We start from the raw sequence: 21,443 nt of genomic DNA, 5'->3' as shown, positions 1-21,443 counted from the left end.
CAACATCTTCCACACTACAAGAGAGTTCTCAGCTTGAAGTAGCTGTTCTGGTTTTTCTGTCGAGAACTTAACAGAAGAATTCCTTTGCATACCTCTCATGTGTTCAGTTTATTTCATACCTGACTAATGGTCTTTTCCATCTGTACCAAACCCAAGTTGGGGAGAGTGCTTTTAATAAAATCAACAATAGTTTCTAGATTCTCATGCTGCAGAATTAAGGGCTTGTGGCTTCCCAAAAGGCTTAAAGCTACTTTAAATATAGCCTCTGATCCTTGAAGAAAGAGCATATCTGTGAAAGCAAGGAAAAACAGGTTATATCAAGCAAGCACATCTTTTGATAAGAGTATCAAAACAATAAATTGTCCAAGGACAACAACTTCTGACAGGAGTGACCTGGAGGTTAAATACACTGTGCTGGACATATGCTTTTGGCTACGGCTTTAGAAGTTTTATAGGATCAAGGTTATTATTATGAATAGCACACTTGACTAACACAATCACTTACTAATTTGTTTAGTGAGTTTTTGTTTTTTTTTTTTAAAAAGCAATTCAAGTTTAAGCTAAGTCTACAATAAACTAGTTAACCAAGTTCCTGTTGCCATTTTTTGTGCATGCAGTATTTTACTGGGCTGTTTTGATGTTTGTAGGAATATAAATTTGAATAGAAATCTAATCCCAATGCCCTTTAAAAATCATAATACAACAGGGAAAAAAACTATACCTGAAGACACAACTGAAGATCTGAAATTCTGTTTCTCTCTCATGTGGTAGAAAAAGCCACAAAACCACAATACGTTGAGCAAATGAGCCTAAATGCCTAAATGCACACTTTCCAGTAGCCTCAAGTTTCAGATGCGTGCGTATGTGTCTCAATCACTTCTGTTAATATGCTAATAATGATATTAATAAATACCCTGAAATCTTAGTCATACAGCTTAAGTGTAAATATTGCAGGTGGCCCTGCAATGACAGCGCCTGGCATACCAAGCACAGTGAAACCACAGTACACAGTGACCTTTCAATGTAATATCCTTTCCTTTCTTTTCTTTTACAAAGTGCCTGTGTATTTATAGAATAAAGAAATATAAGCCTGCAATAAAGACATCAGACAAGAAACCCAGTCTGTATAAACAGCACTACCTTGTATTTGACTTTCCTGCTACTCAGAATCTGCTCCTGGTTTCATTGAAGGACTTGCCTTGTTACAGACAGAAGCATCTAACAAATGAAATAATACTGATGGAGGTGATAAAGGAATAGAAGATATTGTGACGTTTTTATAATATTTCGTAAATATAAATTTACTTTGAAAGGGCTTCTCTCTTGTTCTTTCCCTGCTTTGTATTTGAAGCTGTGAATGCAGCCACAATCAATCATATACAAAGTAGCATAGTGACAACAAAAAAAAGAAAAAATGTATGTCTTGATACTAAAAAAAAATTTAAAATAGAAAAAGAAGAGTAAAGCAAAGAGACAGAAAAAACCCACTATGCTGTAAGAGAAACAACTACTAGCAAAACTACAGTAATCTCTGATGTAGTGAAGAACCTACTATGAAAGCACTGGTTAACAGCCTTTCTTAGAAAAACCAAACTCTATTTCCAAATTTGTATCATAATGAAATTCCCCTCTTGCACTCTTCAGCTTGCAATGTTGAAGCCATAACTCATTTCACTCTCTCTCACCAAGAAAGAAAAGCACAAGTAAAAACTAGCCACAAATCTTGCACTTTCTCGCCGTTTGTCCTAAAAGGGGTGTAACATTTTTCAGCTCTGTGTTGAGCTGAATGTGAACTCCAGTGGCAGAAATGATTAAAAAGTGATAACAGAGCAGGCATCCACCTCAATTCTCTATTGAAACTCAAAGCCATGGGAAAATTATTCATAGGGAAAGCTCTATATTAAGACAGGAAATACTGAAGAACAGCTAGAAACACAAAGTGAAAAAAGCAGAGCTAAAAAGAATGTGTTTTTATGATTCAGCACCTGCTCCATAATGACATGCAGATTAACTCAAGGTGACCCAAAAGTTGTTAATGAATGTCTGTATGACTGAGCTGGTAGTACACGGCTGAAATCCCTCTCTCATTTAAAACTGCAAGTACTTAACAAAGACCTGTTTGTTACCCACTCCCCATGCTTCATATTAAGTGGGCTCCTAGCCAACACCAATACAGTGAAGGTACCCAAATTAATATCAGCATGAGTGGCAGCCTACAGGAGTTAAAAAAACCCAAGTTTTAAGGATTAAAAAAAATTAAGTTTTATCTACAATCTTGAAACAAAATAAACACTATTCTATCAAATCTCCTCTAATAATAAGTAAGCAGGGATACTAAAGAACACATCTTTCTTAACACTGTATTTACATCAGCTTCTGCTCAGGAGAAGAGTTGAAAGTTTGGACAGATAGATAAAAACTTAAAAGGAGTTTTGCTATTTGATTCATAAAACAGTCTAACCCACTTCTTTTACATATTGCCTGTTAGATGCCTGCAAAAAGCACACTTTATGGAAATCCAAAGGAATGGCCTGTAACAATTGTATAATTAAATAGGAGTGGGCTAGTTTTAAATACTAGGGGTTCAGAGAACATGTTAGAAAATTGAAGTGCAATCTCAGACTGTTAGTAACCTATAAACCAGCTATAAATAAATAAATAAATAAATAAAAACATATAAATCAGTTACTTCAGCATCAACATTCTCTCCTCCCAAGGGTTCTAATAAGTGAGCAATGAAAATCTATATACGTATGTTCTGCAAAAGCATGTGAAGACATAGGTGAAAAATGACTGGATTTTAACTTGCCATGCTGCTAATGACAGCCACTGGCAGAATGACAGCTCTAACCATTTCTGTTTAAAGTTGTGTTTCAGAGTCTTTAGTATGAGTGAGGAGGAGATTTTACTTTCTAATGTAAGAGAATGTCCAGTGTTCCTAACCTACATAGCTTCAGTAAATACTGTTTTAAGGAAATAACTAAATACAAAAGAAATACTGAATTTAAGGAAAATACTAAATACAAATCTGCAAGTATTGGTCATATTGAACTTTCTCTCTAAAAAATATCAGAGGTTTTAAAGAGGCAACAGTTTCTGTCACATATGCTTTTATCTTCTTGACCTAAAATCAGATGTGTGAAGATCACGTATCTGAGCCTTCTATTCTAATGCAAAGTTCAATGACAGAGAAAGCACTAATCTGTGTATTAAGGCAGAAATCCAAATAAATTGGATACATAAGGCACTTGTATAATCTCACTGCAGTCAATTGCCCCATTCAAATGCTTCGTATCATGTACAATACTATGAAAGATCAAGAATGACAAAAAGATAAGCTGATTATAACCTTGGTATATGACACTTGCATCCAGCACTTCATTTGATTCCTACAGATTACTACTTTCAGCTACATACTTGTTGATGTACATTAACCTGCTTTGAACTCTTCCAGGAAAAAAATATGCTGTTTTCCCTGGAGTTTGCAAGCTAATCATGTGACATACAGTTCTACCCTACAGACCATCATTTTCACTGTCAATTTTTCTAGCACTACTTTTAGCATGCTCTTAAACAGAAACCAGACAGAATTGTTGTTGGTTCTTCTTGAGCTCTATATTACTATTTGTGCTAGACAGGACCATACTGTTTTTAAATCAGGAAAGTGTCAATATTAATCCACTAATAAATAATTTCTTCATTTTATCTCTTAAATTAGACTGACTAAAGAAAATCAAACTAGCTTCTCACTAGAAAATAAGAACTGGGAAGAAAGCTCCAATTCACCCCATCTGTTATGGACAACCCAGTACTACATAATGAAGTTGAAAAACAAGCAACTGAAAAGGAAACAAAGCATCTTCTCAAATACCAAACAATCGATGAAATATACATCCAGAAGATAGCATCAAGGTAAATTCTTAACTGGAATTTAATTTAAAAGGAAAGCTTCTGTAGATTCTAAAAATAGGCAACAGAAGTGACTTTAGAAACTAAACACCAGATGATTCCAAACATTTTTGGAACTAAAACTAAAACTAAAATTATGTAAACTAGAAACACTAGTCTAAATGTCTTGTATTTATGCAGAGTAAATCCATGATTACACTGCTAGGGCCATCTCTGTGTGTGTTTCAAAACATAACCCTCCAGCTGACACTACTGGAAATGATGATAATGGAGTGAATGGATATATTTCTCAGATTATGCCTTTGTTACATCTCTTGTCAGCTTGAAAATAAATAATTGTTGGTGTTGAAGAGTCATTGTCATGATACAATGGCTACCTTCATGGCATCAAATTTTACATCCTCTCTAAAAGTGGTTACAAGGCAGGAAAAGGTAACAATGAGGATGAAAAGACATTTGGGATTGTCGTTTACTTTCTTCCTCTCTCTTCCTGTTTTACTGATACACTGCACATTCCATAGGATGACCTCTGTTGTTTTTCTTCTGTTCACAGTAAGCAAAATATTCCTCCTGAGTGTCTGAAACAGGCTGGATAGTAATGCTGTTCCTAATAACAAGATTCCAAAGGTAAGACTTCAGAAAGAACAGAGAGAAGTTTTATGAAGAATTACCAAACACTCTGGATACGAATCCAAGGGGAAACTGGGAGGCAAACATGGTGAGGAACCAGGGAGCAGCATAGAGGCTGGGGCCAATCTCATGTTCCTCTAGGTGGTTATAGAGATCTCGATGGTAGTCATGAAGAAGTCGAGACAATTGGTACATCTGGATCTGCATGAAATAAGAACAAGAGAGTAAAGATCAACATGTTTTAACATTCATAATAGCAAAGTCCATGCTTCATACTTATCAGAAACACAGAAATGTCAATTGATGTTTGGATGAAATTGTGTGGAAACAAAAAGTACTCGGAAGCCACCTAGGACACTGGATGGGTCACCTGTGAGCCTACAACAGGCTCATTTGCAGGGCCATTTGAACACAACAGAAGTATTCTATGGTTTCCATAACTTCCCCAGGAGTATTTTCATTTAAAAATCATGCATTTAAGATGATGTATTCTTTTCCTAGATGATCCTTCCCTATTTTTAAGAACTCAATTTAAGTTTTGACAATGCTAGCTGTATTGCATTATTATTATTTAACATTAGTGTCCTTTACTTAAAAAAAAAGAAATCATACCTGTAAAATTGTCATGTCAGGACGATATTGTTTTCTCAGGCCCATGTCAAACATAAGAAACTTCAGCATTTTAAAAGCATCTTCTTCACTCATATGTAGTAATAAAACGCCTGCTACAAAACTAAGGCCCTGGCAATATCCTACTTCCTGGTCCAGAAGTGAATAGGCCTTCAAAATATTGTAGAGTGACAGCTGCCCAGCTCCCAGCTGTGCTGAGAAGTATGGATGTGTTGGAAATGTGCGCCCTGTGAAAAGAGCTGAAGTTAGTGACTTAAACTAAAAAATAAACAAGAAAACCCCCAAAACCCTGTCATGCTGTCAAATTAAACAGCCTTTCAAAAATGTAGATTCTTTTGAGAGGTAGATTTTGAGCCAACACACAGGAAGACCATAAGAAAGTTAACAAGAGGGAACAATTGACTCTTATAATCAACCACTGTTTTATTACAGTCATTGCAAAGTTAATTTAGAAACTGTCAGGGGGTGAGGAAAACCTGTTGTTTGAAACAGCTGAATACCTGATTCTTAAGACTGAACCCTGAACAGTTTATTAAAGGATAATAAACTATTATAAGGACTATTATAAGTTGTCCTGATAAAGACGACTATTAGGATCCAGGCACAGACTTAGAACATCTGATCTATGCAGGCTGAGGCCCTTTCCATTTTCTTTTTGTGTTTTTCATGTAAATGTGTCTCTTGTCACTACCCTCCTTACCTTGGTCCCTCCCAGTCTCCCTCTGTTTTTTTTTTCCTGCAGCCCATACAATACCAAGAATTGTGTAGCCATATATAAGCTATGTTGGGTGCTACATATACATTCTGTGAGAGCATAGCTAATGGAGGCAGCCAACAGACACAGCACTTTGTGCAGCCATTTCTGGGCTTTGTTTCCTTGAGCTTTGAGCATAAAGAGACTATGTCCAGGATAAGCAGGGGACTCCTGGAAGTGTGAGGGTACTGCTGCTGGCTGGTAAGGCTGATGCTGGTAAAGCCGATGCTAACCAACCCTTGTCAGTTGCCCTTGATGACAGGGTGTCTGGAACTTTTGTTCCAGCTGATCCCTTAAAAGGGAGGGTCACTAATGACCTGGGCAATGGGGCAGAGCACACCCTCAGCAAGCTTGAAGGTAATACAAAACTGGGAGGAGTGACAGATACACCTATTACCACGCACAGAGGGACCTCAACAGGCTGGCCAATGAGCTGCCTGGAACCTAACAAAGTTTAACAAAGTTAAGTGGAAAATTCCTGCAGATGGAGGAAACAAACCTGTGCACCAGTATTTGCCACCCATCTGGAAAGCAGCTTTACAGAAAAGGATCTGAGGGTTCTGGTGGTCACCAGGTTGAACATGAGCCAGTGATTTGCCCTTGCAGCAAAGATGGCTGCTGGTATCCTGGGCTGCATTAGGAGTGCCACCAGCAGCTGGAGGCAGCTGATCCTACCCCTCTACTCAGCACTGGTGAGGCCATATCTGGAGTGCCCAGTTCTCTGTTCCCACTACAAAAGAGATATGGCCATACTGGAGAGAGTCCAGTGAAGGACCAGTAGGATAACAGAGGGACTGGAGCATCTCCTCTATGAAGAGAGGTTGAGAGAACTGGGACTGTTTAGCCCAGAGAAAAAAAGGCTCAGGAGGATGTTACCAGTGTGCACAAATACCCAGTGGAAGGGAGTGAAGAAGAAGGAACTAGGCTCTTCCCAGTTGCTCACTGACAGAACAAAAGGCAATGGGCACACATTGAAAAACATTCCAGATGTTTTTGGTAGAAAAAAAGAAAATTCCACCTTTATTTTATTTTTTTTTTTTAATTGTAAGGGTGAATAGACAACTAGCACAAGCTGCCCCAAAGAAGTTGTGAAGTCTCCATCTATGGACATATTCAAAGTCTGAGCAAACATGATCCTAGGGCGGACCTTTCTTTGAGCAAAGGGGATTTTGACTAGCTGATCTCAAGAGCTCCTTTCCAATCACAACCACTCTGTGATTCTGTGAACAAAGACATTAAAGACTTAACGTTTACAGATTTTTTTAAAAAACTTCCAAAGGCAAATTTTTCACTTTTAGGAAAAACCTTCTCCCTATCAAACTTCCTCTGTGAAATACCTCAACAGAGGAGAAATGTGAATACCTCTTTTGTTCTAATATTAAGTGGAGCTTGCTTTCTGGTTGCCCCCTTGTTAAATACCACCCCACCCTTTAGCTCCTGGAATGCTACTGTGCTGCCAGATAATATCAGAAACTTCTGTTTCAAGACAAAGCCCATGGCAGAGTCCTTCTGCCATCTGGTAGCTGCTCTACCCTGTCACTTGGGACATGGCATTCAGTTCTGAGTAGGTCTCCCTGGCCAGGGTGTCAGAGATGAATGTTACAGAATAAGTATTTCTAGTTTTCAAAGGAGAAGGAGCTTGCATTCCATTGCTCGAAGGACAAGTTACTACAGCACAGTCTAAAGGCAGACCTGCACTGCCTCACTCAGGCAGCAAAGCTCATTTCATATAAGTCATGAAAAAGAGTTACAAGGTTAGCAAGAATAAAAATGCTAAGAAGTTCTAAAAACCAGTAAATGGATGAGAAGAACTGCTAAACTCACAAGCTGATGTGCTTCTGAGTGCTCTGATCTTGGCTTAACTAAGAGTTTTAGCCTTTATTTTGGAGCAAAGATATCTGGCCCTGCCAAAAAGAGACTAAATGAACTGTGATACCTCTAGAGCCTCAGAATGCGAAATAAGTACCTATTACTTTATTTTTTAAAATGTAATAAAACAAAACCTAATTTTCCACCATGTGTAGGAAACACCCAGTGATGGATGGTTTCCTACACTGATAGCACTGTGACATGTAAATTGAGCCAGCAAAGCAGCTGCTATACCTTAGCTCTGCAGCCACATGCACACTCCTGGCCTCAGGAAACACTATTTACATCTGAGGATGCATCAATTCAATTAAGTTCGAGCAATACTATTACAGCTTTGGTTCATACTGTGTTAACAAGACCTATTTAGCCTAATTTGGGCAAAGTTTGTAAGTATTACAACCACTACATTGTGAGAACAAAGGTTTTTTTCTTTCAAGGTGAACTGCATGTTCTCAGAAGGATTCTTAAAAAATTAAGCAAAAATGCTTCTGATAGCTTGAAGGAACACAAGTCAGAATATGCAAATCCCTTCTAGCTGTCTATCCAGTTATACTGTCTGTTATCATGCAGCACAGCTCTATTTCAATGTGAATCACTAGGAAGTCTTCAGCTTCCTAATTCACCTTAGGGTTATGACAGGGCCCAATGCCTCTTTCAGCTAGGAGGGGCTGGCAAAGAGCACCCTGGCAGAAACAACACTTTGCATGAAAACCACCATGAAGTTACCAGTTTGCCAACATATGCAGTCATTTGTTTCTACAAGAAGAGCACATGGCTGAGAAAATATTTGTGTGCAGAACCATGTAGAAAATATGAACAGCTTACTGAGCCAGTAAGCCCCAGTCTGCTATGTGAGACAACCAAGCTGAAACTGACTGTTCTCCCAGGCATCATCCCAGCACCATCCCTCTGCTAAGGTGTTCAATTAATTAACCCAGCACAAAACTGTTCACCTCTTACTGAACTACTTCAGTGTCCCACTCTTCACTGCCAGGTATGCTGGACCAATAGGTATTTGATAGTAAATGGTCTCTGGCTGCAAGTAAATGTCTCTCAAAGCAAAGATTGTTGTGTGGCCATGCTCAGTCCAGGGGAATTCCTAGATCTGGTATGCAAAGTCTGAAGGGAGACAATTTACACACCCTGCCTATTCCCAGCTGGCATTAAAGCTCCTTGGACTATTACTTTCACAGTGCCAAGTTAAAACCAGACAGGTCTGCCAAATAGGGGAAAGGGAAGGTGACATTCACCACCACCCTTTCCCACCTCCAGCTGTGCCACCTCATGCAGAAACACACGTGTTCCTTCACATTCCTATGTATTTTCTGTGCACTGCTTTGGTATTTTGACTCAATTTAACAAGTGTTGCAAAAAAGGAGAAAATAACCTCTTTATCATCTAAAGCTTAGGTCACCATTTAAACTTGACAAATCTTCTCAGTTTGAAGACAGCACATTGAGTTTTAAATAAAATAATAAATGAGTGCTCTCAGACAGCTCTGGGTATAGGTAATCCTTCCTCATCAGGCAAGAAAGGGGGTAGATCATTTGCAGTGAAAAATGCTAAAGTACTTATAAGTAGTTATAAAGAGTAGTTATAAAGAGTTATGAAGGGACAATTCTCCACTACTGCCTTGCAGAAAAGATGTAAGAGAAAATAATGCAATGGGTATTAATCATTCAGATCAGTCCAAGTACAACTTCTTCCATAAATTTTATCATTCTTTTACATTCTTTTACTTGGTTACTTGCAGTGCACAATTTCCTTTGATGGAGTTTTTAATTGGAAATTCATTTAATCAAATGCAGTGATAATGGACTTCTTAAACTGACCCACACAGCTCCTCAGAACCAAAGTGTCAGTACTATGCCCTGGAAGACATTGATATTTTGCCTTTATTAGGGAAGAGCATAATGAATACTGAGTTCAATGTGGGATTATCCCACACACAAGAGCTGTGATCCTCTTGGAAAAACATCAGCTCCTGATTTCTCATACCAGATTCTTATCAATAACCCATTATAAAATGGGTTATTGTGAAAGCAATTTTGTGTATTACCTTCTTTAAGTATCTTACAGAGATCATAAACCCCTTGTTTTAATTTCAGAACATTACTGTACTTACCTAGGTCAATAAGAATTGCATGCTGTTGGGAAGTTAGTTGTTTTAGGAGTTCTTTATAAGGTGTGTCCTTTGGTTGTTGTTTACTTGGAAACTGATGTTTAAGATGGTATTGCTCAGCTAGAAACTTCCAGATCTCCCCACGGTGATGACGTGGTACTCCTGAGCAGAGAAAGCAATTAAACCAGAATTTGTACTCCTACTGAGGGTTCTGCTATAGTTGAGCTAACAGGATTGAGGAACTGAAGATGCCTATCTGCTACACAGGCAGACAGATCCCTATTGGCTACCTCCAGTGGACCATAGAAGGAGATGAAACTACAGCGCTTTTACTTCCTCAATCAATAAAAGACATCACCACCTTAACAGGAGTGATTTAAAGCAGAAAGAAATACTATGAACTGCCTAAGGTTAATGCTTACATCCAGTCTGAGAAGCACTAGAAGAGGCATCAAGAATTGCTCTACTTTTCTCTGAAAAGCTACGTGCTTATCTCCCCTTTTTCCATGTAAAGTACACAAGAAAGCACTGCAGTAGAACGAATTCACACTTTCCACTAACAAGCACGGTCTCTGATGTCGTTTTAGGAAGGTGAGATGCACATATAGCAAAAATACAAATAGGTACAAATGAGAAATGATCTAGAGACTACAACACAAGGCAGATAATCAGATAGCAAGTATTGTATTTCTAGTTTTGCTATCAGCTTGCTTAATGATTGGTACACATAAAAATGTTTTAAAATTTGAATTTATTTTGCGTTAAAAAGAGCAGATGCGACTTAACTATTTCACATAAATAATGACAGCCTTAATTTTTAAACTGTATGTAAAGCTCTGAGAGTAAAATTAATTCAGCACAAGACTATCACTCACTATTAAATCACCTACACAAGAAATCAATGCACTTTCACTTGGGAAGTGTTCTATCTAATCCATAATGCAGTGGAACCAGATACCACAGTTTGAAATAACTTACAGTTTGAAGTTTTTAGGACTGGCTTTTTCTTTTGGTATATATGTAACATAGGGAGGACAACAATAATAGGAGAAATCAAGAATTATTCAAGCATACAAGTTACATGGAAAGATAACAAAACACTATATCTGATATTGTTAGAAATCTAGATTTACCCAGTCATTTTAAATGGGCAATTTGGTTTAACTTGCTTGTATAATTGCACATAGTCAGGTGCAATATTTAAAATGTTAAACTTCTGACAGTGGTTAAATCTTGATACTTCCTTTACAGGTTGGAAAGCTTTGTAAAGAACTTAGAGTAAGTTCTTTGTAAAGCTCCTTAGAGTAGCCATCTTCACCATTGGTCTATCTAACAATCAGCCTAAGGCCTTTGGGTCCAACCATGGCAAATGCAACATGGAGTAATAGCCCAATTTCTTAGAACATTTAAAAAACATCCTTAGGTTATATTACTTTTGCTGCAGTAGAGATAGGGGTAGTTGCTCAGCCCTGCAGTTGTGAGGAAGACTCTAAGTGGTTGTTTGCAGGGAAAAAGTGTTCTTGAACTCAGAAAAGGCAGTTCTGCAGAGACACCCATGTCTACTGTTTGTGCACAGACACAGTACACAAGCTGGAACAGAGAATTTCCAGAGTGCAGAGGGCTTCTTCGGTTATTCACAGTCATTTACTGCCATTATGCAGGCTTTTCTTCTTTAACTGCAACTTTTAATTTATAAAATCAGATCATAAAAATTGTAATACATTGAGGTAACATACAAGTCTCCTGATAAGGGCAGATGTTACTCAAAAATGTATGCTGTAGCTCCAGTGATACAACTGCAGCTACCACTGAAAGGGACTGGTACTTGCATTTGCATAATCACAATGGTATCAAAAGTTGTTACTTGTTTAGTCAGCAGCCTGAGGAACAGCACTAGAGAGAATATAATTATAAGGAATGGTTAAGTGGCCACACTATTCCTTTTCAGATACAATTTACATGCACTTCAACAACTCAAAAAAACAAACTGTTTACCTTGTCCAACAGCAGAGTGTATTTTTTCCACATCAAATTTAATCTTTGACCTTCCAGGTGTACTCAACATTTTTTCCCAAATCAAAGTTACTTCTTTTAAGCATGGTGTGATTTCTTCGTAGTCAAGTTTCAGGCGCCTGTTCTGCAAATTGTTTTCAGATGCTAAAAAGTGATATAATGAATGTAGCAGTTACTATTTGTACAATGGATTAATTTAACTTAAAACTCTCTTGTGCTATCCACCTGAAACATTTCATATCTAAAATTCCATGATTGGTTTGTTTGGTTTTTTTTAAAATATTATATGCAATATTAATTGTGTTTGGCCAGTTAAACTGAATTCCCTACTCCTAATCAACTCCTAAATATGAAGAACAAGAGATATGAGAGATGATGACTACTGAAATAAACATAAGATTTTCGTAACAGGCATTTTCATTTCCCCAGCTCTTCAGTGCAGAAGACTTTCAGCAAATAAAAACACAAACCAAATTTAGTATCCATTTGTTATGCATACAGCCCCATAATAGTAATGACAAAGTAAAAACAATAGCTAGGAAAGCACCAAAAAACCATGGCAGAAATGAAAATGATTCTATAGCTGAGTGGAATTCCAAAGTTTAGAAGTAGAGCAAGAATTTCAAAGGGAGTCTTGGTAAGTTTTTTTTTGGGGGGGGGGCGGGCATTTTACTACTATAATGTGCCTAGAAAATAGGATTTATTAATGTTAATTATGTAAACTAAATAATAAAGCATGTTTTGTGACAGTGGATGGATTTTTGCAGGTAATAAGACTGAAAAAAATAGAAGAGGAGAAAAAGAGGCATAGTTCATATGAGACAAATATGTCAGTCGTGTATTCCCAAAAGGCTGAAATGATCAAAGATAACGCTATAAGGAAAAAAAGATGAAGCTACAAAGACAACACTAAGGAGAGACAGAGGTAAGTTTATGGAGAAATTAACAAAATAGGTTTCAAGTTTTTAGCTAGGCTGTAGTGTGGCTGAGTACTCAATGCACCTAGTTCCAGGACAAGAGCAGCTCTCAACTTGCAAAAAAATGAGCAGAGCAAAAGTTCAAAATACATAAAAGCCTGGAAAGGTTCTATAGTATTAAACAAAAATTAAAAGGTAATTCTCATACAAATAACACTATTTGAAGCTATGTTTATGAAATAGTGTATTGTGAAGTAACCACGTTTTTTAATTAATTTACCCTGATGTACTTACAGTGCTTCTTTGTTGTGATGATGCAATGGTAATGAGATACTCTTATTTTGAGGACATTCTGCCATTTATCATAAGCCTGCTGCTACTTTTGAGGATTTCACAGTATGAACTCATAAAATCACTCCTATCCATTTCAAGTCTTGAGACAATCTATGTTAAAATGTTATTACATTTTGATAATTTAACTCTCCATTATTTGTATTTTCAACCCCTTTATATATATTTAATAAACAGTTAAAGATTGCCTGACATTTACATTCCATAATGACACTAGCAACACACGACACTCAACTTCTTCTGAGATCTGTATCTGCAGTTTAGGTTCTCTAGATTATTGAATTCTGAGAGTCACAAAGAGTTATCCCACTGACTACACAAGCTTCTAGATTCCAAAAACTGGAAAGAAAAGAACTGTTTATATTTGAGAAGAGTACCGCCTCATCCTGTAGTTGCTTTCACATGCGAATGACTTTATTCAATGAGGTTATTCATGCGAGTTGTGAGGTTACCTAAGCGTTTGCAAGATTTGGACCTCAGAATATTTAATTTTTAATTCAGTGATTAGCTACAGATACATGAAATACACACACTCATACTTTTCTTATAACTGTGTGTTCACCCTGAAAGTAATTTAGTCTATCTAAACTATTTGTCAACTTCTTCACATTTTTGTCAGTTCAAAACCAACACATTTATAAATCAGAATATTAAAAACCTCAAAACACATATGGTATTGTATGAATATAACTTAAAAAAAAGGCATTTAAATTTCAGCTTATAGGAAAACAAACTCGGAGAAATCTTTTAATGTTTCGTCTTCTGCAAACGTTTTTTGGTGCCTGGCAACTTTTCAGACTTTTCTGCTTTATTCAGTCTTCTTATGCTGTGTGCAAAAATGTGACATGTGAGGACAGAGGTGAGAATATGCCTTTATCAATAAGCTTATTCAGATACTGACACTACCCAATTCCCAATATTACACTCAAGTACTACTAGTAAAGAGGCTGTGCTCTCTGCAGCACAGTCACCAGTTGTTTTCAAGTATTGTCTCACCATCTGAGAGTTTCATGCAGCAGCTACCTAGGACAACTTCCTCACCCCTCAGGGCATACAGCACAGCTGGGCTTTCAGTTCTGCCAACACCCACCTCATTCATTCACTAACTAGCTTTTTAGACATGGGTTAATCTTAATGTATGTGTGATGGTTTTGCAATTTTTTCTTTTAGGCAGACAAAATTGGAGCATCTAGTTAGACTTGCTAAAAATGTGTACAGATATTAATGACCTGGACTTGGCAAAAATTTGACTGCAGGCTATAGATTCAGATAATTTGAATACAAGAGAAATTAAAAAAAAAAATCCGGAGTATAAATACACAAAACAGAGAAAATTTATTTCTGAATGCCATAAAAAAGTTACAGAAGCTCATTTACAACACCACTGTTCTAAGCTTGAAGAGATTGTATAAATCATTTTTCTAAGTACCTCTTCTCCAGATGATCTCAGCCTCTAGCCAAGGACACTGTATACCTGGTATCCATTGTCATATTTTATTTTACTGGATTAGCTAGTACACTGCTGGGAACATGCTTGTCACCTGTGTCGGGTGTCAGGTGCTCAGATAGGGTTGAAATAGGAGAGCTAGGTGCAAACAGCCTACAGGTGGGCCAAGTGCTTTGACAGGCCATATTCAATATCCAAGAGGTGTTTTGTCTTTCCAGCCACAGGTCTTAGCCTGAGTTTAAAGAAGGATTTCATGTTTGGTGTACTGAACTTTTCATACAGCTGGGCCCTTTCTCTTCACACTTCTTGCAAGTCAAACCTTCCTCAAGTTTAGACAATAAAAAGAAATATTGCCATTTTCATGCCAGGTACCTCCCCTTTTGAGGGTTCAGGTGCCTACTACCCAGATAAAAATTTCTGTCCTCATCATTCATATCTTCAAAGGAGCAGCTCTCAAAGACAATCACTTGTGATTCTGCATACAGCTGTTCTTTATGTGTAAAAATTGCCACCAAAATGGATTTGTTGCTGCTAAGTCATTCACAGAAAAATTGTGATTAAGAACAGCTGCAAATTACAGTTTCTCAAGTTCCTTCTCATCACCCTTTGGACTGATCTAAGTCATTACCACCCTACAGAAACCCTGCCTGCATAATATGGGTACTACTGCAGGAACCCATAGTTTTAAGTCCACAACAACCTCTTTAAGAACTTCCTTTCAGCCTCAAGACTGGCTAAACACAATGATGCAATGACCAATACTTAGACAAGGATCTGTGGATGTGAACATAGAAAAGAATTCAGTTCATGATGCTGATCATGCTCAATTCCTTGTGAGAGTGTCTAGACACCATCCTAAAAAGCCCCAGCCATGGTAAAGAGTGTGTCCCTTCAGATCAGGTAAACAAATAATAAAGTGAAGTATATAAAAAAAATATCATCCATTGTCACTTACACTAATGACAGCGGAGGGAGATGCAGCTAATCTGATTTACCTGTGTATTCCTAGAATGTTTCATTAAGGCTTGGTGCAGTCCACTACCAAGGCCACAGAGAAAACCAAAAGGTGAATTTGTATTGCAGTAGGGTGTAGTACTCGAGAACTTCACCAACCTTGTAACTTCTGGTTTTCTTTCTCCATTCTGAGGAGCAGTATCTGCTGGATAATGGCTTTCTTCCACAGCTCACGAAGCTCATGGGGTGTCCGTTTCCTTTCTTCTTTCACTGGCCCAAAGGGGCCATCTTCACACACTGGCTCCAATGGGGATCTGGGTGGAAGATCTCCCAATTCACAGTAATCTTTAAAAGAGAGAAACTGTTGTTAACTACTTGGATGTCAAGAACAGGTGAATGAAGGGACACAATTTGAAAGATTGCACATACATAGATACACACATCTACATATATACACACTAACTCATGTATCCATCTATATCTAGATATCTAGATAGATAGATAGATAATAGGTAGCAACACCAAGCAAAGCTTCCCAAATGAAAATTTCAAGCAGACTTAAAAGCTGCTTTAGAATAAGAATCATACAGGCTAAAGCCTAGAATAATTTTTTCTATAACCTGGTAAAAACATTGCACCACACACCAAGACCACATCTTGCTAATTGCAACTTTACACGCAGAGAACTGAAAGGAAAAGGCAAGTTTGAGAAATTACAAAAACATAACCTACAGCTGAAATGTGGCATGACTCAAATAGCAGATAAAATCAAATATAGCACCCACATAATTTGAAGAATAATCTCTAAAGCGTGTTTAACAAAGAAAACACACGCCCTTAGCTGCACAAACACACCACCACCTAAGGCCATGGGATGATTACCAGTTCTTAAAGTAAATAGGTGGAGAGAGAGACAGGCACTTAAGACATGCTTGTTTCCACTTTTCATTTTTAACCATATCATAACCTTCTGCACTTTTTCTTTTGGCTTCAGCTGGCCTACCACAAAATATATCACTTTGTCAAGCATGCAAGGCATTTTTAAGGCTGAAAACATTACAAAAGAAAGTGAACATTAAATAAATCTCAGGCAAATTGAAAAATCATTTATTTTTAGGGAAAGAGTATATAACATTGTTTTAAATCAAGTAATCAATGTAACAGGCACAAGCTGTTATACTTTGTTTTCTTAATACCTGCTGTAGTATCACTTAATTTTATTGTTTTATACAACTTCTCTGGAGGCTCAGTCTTTGACACAACCTGTATCTAGAAGAAAAATTACTCAATTCACCAACTTGAAAATGAATGGTCAAAATAACCAGTCTCTTCCTACCAAATCTCAAATGAAAGGACATCACAACAGCACTTCTTCACCCAACCACAATGGCTATGAAATGGCTCCCTGAGCACATGCAGGACAGTGCTTTAAAGTTATTGCAACAAAATCCATTCACAGACTTGCTAGCTAAGGACAAGTGTGTGCTATTTTGAACTGCTCCTGCAGAAGGAGCATTCTTGAAGCAACTATTCTGATGGCAGCTCAGTGGTCCACTTCTTTATCATTGCCTAGCATGGTGGTAAAGACTTTGAATTAAACATACACATCATCTCATCTCTTCAAAACTAACAAAATAGGAAAGTTTTTCCCCTTTAAGTTCTGCCCAGACTGTCACTCTGACTCATGAAGTTCATATGCAGCTATTCTTTCCTTGTTTGTTTGAAGGCACTCGAACAACTGAGCTCAGATGACTAAGAATGGAAATGCTCACAGCTGTTCACTTCTGCTTTTCTAAGTCTTGCCATTGTCAATCTTCTCTCAAAGTGACAGAGAGAAACAGAGTGGCTTCAAGTACCACCCGTTTTTTGTACAACATTTATTTGCTTGCCACCACAAAGTCTAGGGCAAAAATATACATATAAAAGAGAGTGTAACATTTGGAGCTAGCAGAACAATTTAAACCTTTACAACCTTGCACTCTAGATATAGATGTGGATACCCACACTTCTGGTATCTACAGCATTTCAAAGAACAACGAACATCATGGGAATGAGAATCAGGCAAAGGTCAAATATTTGACACTTTAAGGGCAATCACCATTTTTACAAAGCAAACAGGAAAATTGACAGGTGCACTCAGAAATACAGCTGGTTATGAAAAGTATCAATACAATGAAGAGACTATTATATTCATTAAAAGAAATTGGAAAACATTAATCCTTTTTCTTTACAGGTAAATGGAAAGACTTCAATGGGCTAAGATCTGCAATTATGAAAGAGATACAGGTAAATGTCAGCACATAGAGAAGATACACTCAATAATTTTCAACTAGTATTGACCACGAAAGGAAAATTATTTTTATTTGATGGCTACTTTTGATACAATTGTTGATTTCAAAGCACATGCACTACCAATGTCAACAACGTTCTCTACATTTCTATGTAGAATTTCTAAATACAGTGGCTTTCATCCCAATTTTCCTTAGAGCATATTAAGAAATATTTAAAGGGAAATGCTCTTAAGGATAATGCTAATAGAATTCGCTTAATTTGCTTGAATAAAATAATAAAGAAATAAAAAGACAATCTTCAAGAGAAGTTGTTAATTTCCTCTAAGGCTGCACACAATAATGAAACCATAAGAAAGAGGAATCAATAGAAGTGGTCACCATACACCAATGCAAAAAAGTAAAAGTAATCCAGATAAGAAACCCCTTATCTACTGTACACCGTCAGTGGTCTATTCACATCTTACACTCATGTTCCATTCTCATAGCATCCAGTATGGAATGCAGTCACATCTTGAAGGAAAAAAGTCTCTTCTACACATCCTCCCTTGTATTTATGTGTCTCTTTTAGAATCAGATGTGTATTCTGATTTTATGTATGCAAATATGCACTAATACGATAGAAAATAATAGACTATGTCCAGATACAGTTTATGGCCACTTACTTTCTTAAAAAACCCAGGCTGGCAAAATACATGCAAGGAAATGGATTAAACACGTTGCATTCCTAAAGCAAGAATGAACACATTCAACACCTAGACTCTTCCTGTCTTTAATGTACACATCCTGCTTTCTCAGGAGAAATTTGAGGGATTGGTCTTCAAGTATCAAATTCACAAATTTATCAGAGCCATTACTCACTCGTTGCTCTCCCGTGATCAAACTGTGGCAACACCTGAACTGCTGCAAAGCATTAATTACTGAAGACCACGGTTCTGCTTCCATTTAGGCTGAAAATCTCCCATCTGTTGATGACTAATCTGATAAAATCAGTATTCATTAAAAGAAATAATGCTTAAGGCTATAAAAGAAAACCAAAAGGTTACAAAATTTTATAAGCTGAACAATTATGATTATCAACCCTACCTGTAATGCTTCTGTGAAGAATCCTAGGATTGATTTTGCCTTCAAAACTGCAGCTCCTTTTCAATGTGCTCTTTTCTTTCTTATCACTTGTGGACATTTAACAGAAAGTCTAAAGTCTACTCTGATAAAGTGCAGCACATTCAAAAACTGCCTTCCTTCCCATCTGCACACTGGCATGAGGCAAGATTTACAGAATGCAAAAGGAACCTGTCTAACTGCTCAGGTGGCCTATCAGAAGTCTGCAGAGTTGCATCAGCTGTTAAAGGAGGGAGGAAGGTGGAATGTGAAGGCAATCCCTCAAATCAAAATAAAAAACTCAGACATTTGGTAAGTCAGCACTAACCCATGTCCATGAACATGCAAGGTGATAGAGAGACATGCCACCCAGCTTCCAGATCCAGAACAGACAAGAGCAGAAATACTGTGACAAAGAACAGAGTACTGCATTGTTAAGCACCAGGGATCTGGAGGATAGCAGAGAAAGCAAAGATAAACAGTAGAGTGATCCAACTGCATGTAACTGGGAGCTCACATTCCATGGAACCAAACTGCCATATGGAGCCTTCAGAACTTTTATGAGATTAGTAGGTGCACTTAAACAGGATGTGAATGCTTCAGCACACACTGAAAGACTGCTTCCCTGTTCATGTGCCAACTTACTCAGCTTTTGTTGACTCCTATTCCACGTTTGACCTGACCCTAACTCCTTGCAAATAGATTGCTTCCTTTGCTTCCATATAAAATTCTACCTCCATACATGCTACTCCTACAAGGCTGTTGCACTTCTATTCTCTAATTTGGCAAGAATTTGTCAAGTTGACTCAATAACTATTAGTATATTTGATCAATGGTAATTTTGTCGTAATTTTCCATTTGAGATTCATACTTGGACTACATTTCAGAACTATTCTTTTGCACAAAGGAATTTTACAAGTCTGTGGGTCAAACCCAAGGATTCCCCGAGAAATCACACTTCACTGGGAAAACCACCATCTTTCCTGGGCTTGTGAGAACTTGTTCAAGGTACTGTATTGCAGATGACACTGCTCATGAACCAGATGGAAATGTTGCTCAAATATTCTAGCACATCCATATGTACCTCAAAAGCACTCCTCTTACACTTCCACCACTTATAATACCCAACAAAGGACAAGGCCTGTAGGAACAATGGACTGAGATGGAATTTGTACAGCTCATCTATTAATTTATACTCAGCTGTTGGCTTCACATGGCAGTGCTTCAACCCTAAGGTGCAGAGTATCCCTACACTGCAAAAAGATCAACAAATGCATTACAAAACCTCCTACGGGGACAGATGACACAAAAAAACCAAAGTACAAAAGACTAAGAAGGAAGTGTCATGATATATTACTACCAGGGACTACACTAAAGAAAGTCTATACATGGAGAGATGGTGAATGAGCTCAGTAGTTATGAAAACAGACAATATTTCATCAGAAATGATATGAACAGGGATATTTCATTTGTAAATCACTAAGAAAAAATTAGTTTATCAAATATTTTCCTATCAATCCACGTTAGTACTAAACAAGGTTTAAGTGACAAACCAACCTAAAAACCTAAGTTTAAAAAACATTCAGAAACACTTATTCTAACCAACCTGATTTTCCATTCAGGTAGTACATCTTTCACACATGGTACAGAAATAAAGAGGAATGCAAACTTCTATAACCAATTTTAACTTCATAACCAGATGTGATAAAATGATCAGGAGCCTTCTGTAATCAGAAAGTTTCAGATACAGAATCACAAGACCCAACAAGTTCTTCTAATCTGACATACAACGTAAAGCAATGGCTGAATGAGGAATTCTTGAAAAATTGTGTATTTCAACATTCTTGATTAAAATCAGCTCTGAAAGATGCCTTGGACTTTGCTTTTCTTTTAAAGCCAAGACTTCCTAAAAAGTACTCACTACCTCCAAATTAATCTCATTTGCTAATATTATCAGTCCCTGAGAAAGGAATGCCCTAATATTTCAACGGGCACAGAGGTCATCAAATGTTAATCGTGTACTTACTGTTTGTAGCCAAACTTCTGTGCCACAAATCAAGATTGAGCACATATTTGCTCTGAAAGGAGCAGAACTGAGTAATCAATTATAACCAACTGGCTTTAATTAATAATAACTGTGTTGTTAAAATAGTACTGACAAACACATTACAAATAATTTACACCCCATAAACAGTCTAAGCACAGAATTATAAAGCAACAGTTTATAGTATTTGTAATGCTACTACAAAATGATTCTTTAAAAATTTGCTTAAATAATCAAGTGATATAGCCCACACCTATAAAGAGATAGGTAGCTGCTAACTACAGCTGGTTTCAAGAATAACCGTTCTTCAAACTTTTCTTCAGCACTTTAGATTTAACAGTTTTTGGATTTGCCACCTCTATCTGACAGAGGCTGAAACCAAAATAATTTTAATTAATGAACCATTTTCCAGTG

At 37.3% G+C, this 21,443-nt stretch overlaps 1 protein-coding gene across 6 annotated transcripts in view; it reads right to left on the bottom strand.

Annotated features, from left to right (window-relative positions):
- TBC1D1 (TBC1 domain family member 1) overlaps positions 1 to 21,443 on the bottom strand; it is a 100,228-nt gene that overhangs the window by 7,452 nt on the left and 71,333 nt on the right. For all 6 annotated transcript variants that reach the window (XM_088163260.1, XM_088163257.1, XM_088163259.1 and 3 more), the window contains 6 exons: positions 15,756 to 15,941; positions 11,910 to 12,071; positions 9,918 to 10,076; positions 5,152 to 5,396; positions 4,581 to 4,740; positions 120 to 289 (listed from right to left, as the gene is read on the bottom strand). In XM_088163260.1, coding sequence (XP_088019386.1) covers positions 120 to 289; positions 4,581 to 4,740; positions 5,152 to 5,396; positions 9,918 to 10,076; positions 11,910 to 12,071; positions 15,756 to 15,941 — 1,082 coding nt within the window. The remainder of the gene's footprint in view (positions 1 to 119; positions 290 to 4,580; positions 4,741 to 5,151; positions 5,397 to 9,917; positions 10,077 to 11,909; positions 12,072 to 15,755; positions 15,942 to 21,443) is intronic.

The sequence above is a fragment of the Sturnus vulgaris genome, chromosome 4 (assembly GCF_052056855.1).
Source record: "Sturnus vulgaris isolate bStuVul1 chromosome 4, bStuVul1.hap1, whole genome shotgun sequence".
NCBI lineage: Eukaryota > Metazoa > Chordata > Aves > Passeriformes > Sturnidae > Sturnus > Sturnus vulgaris.
The sequence above is the reverse complement of the archived record's forward strand: the minus strand, read 5'-3'. Positions and strand labels throughout refer to the sequence as shown.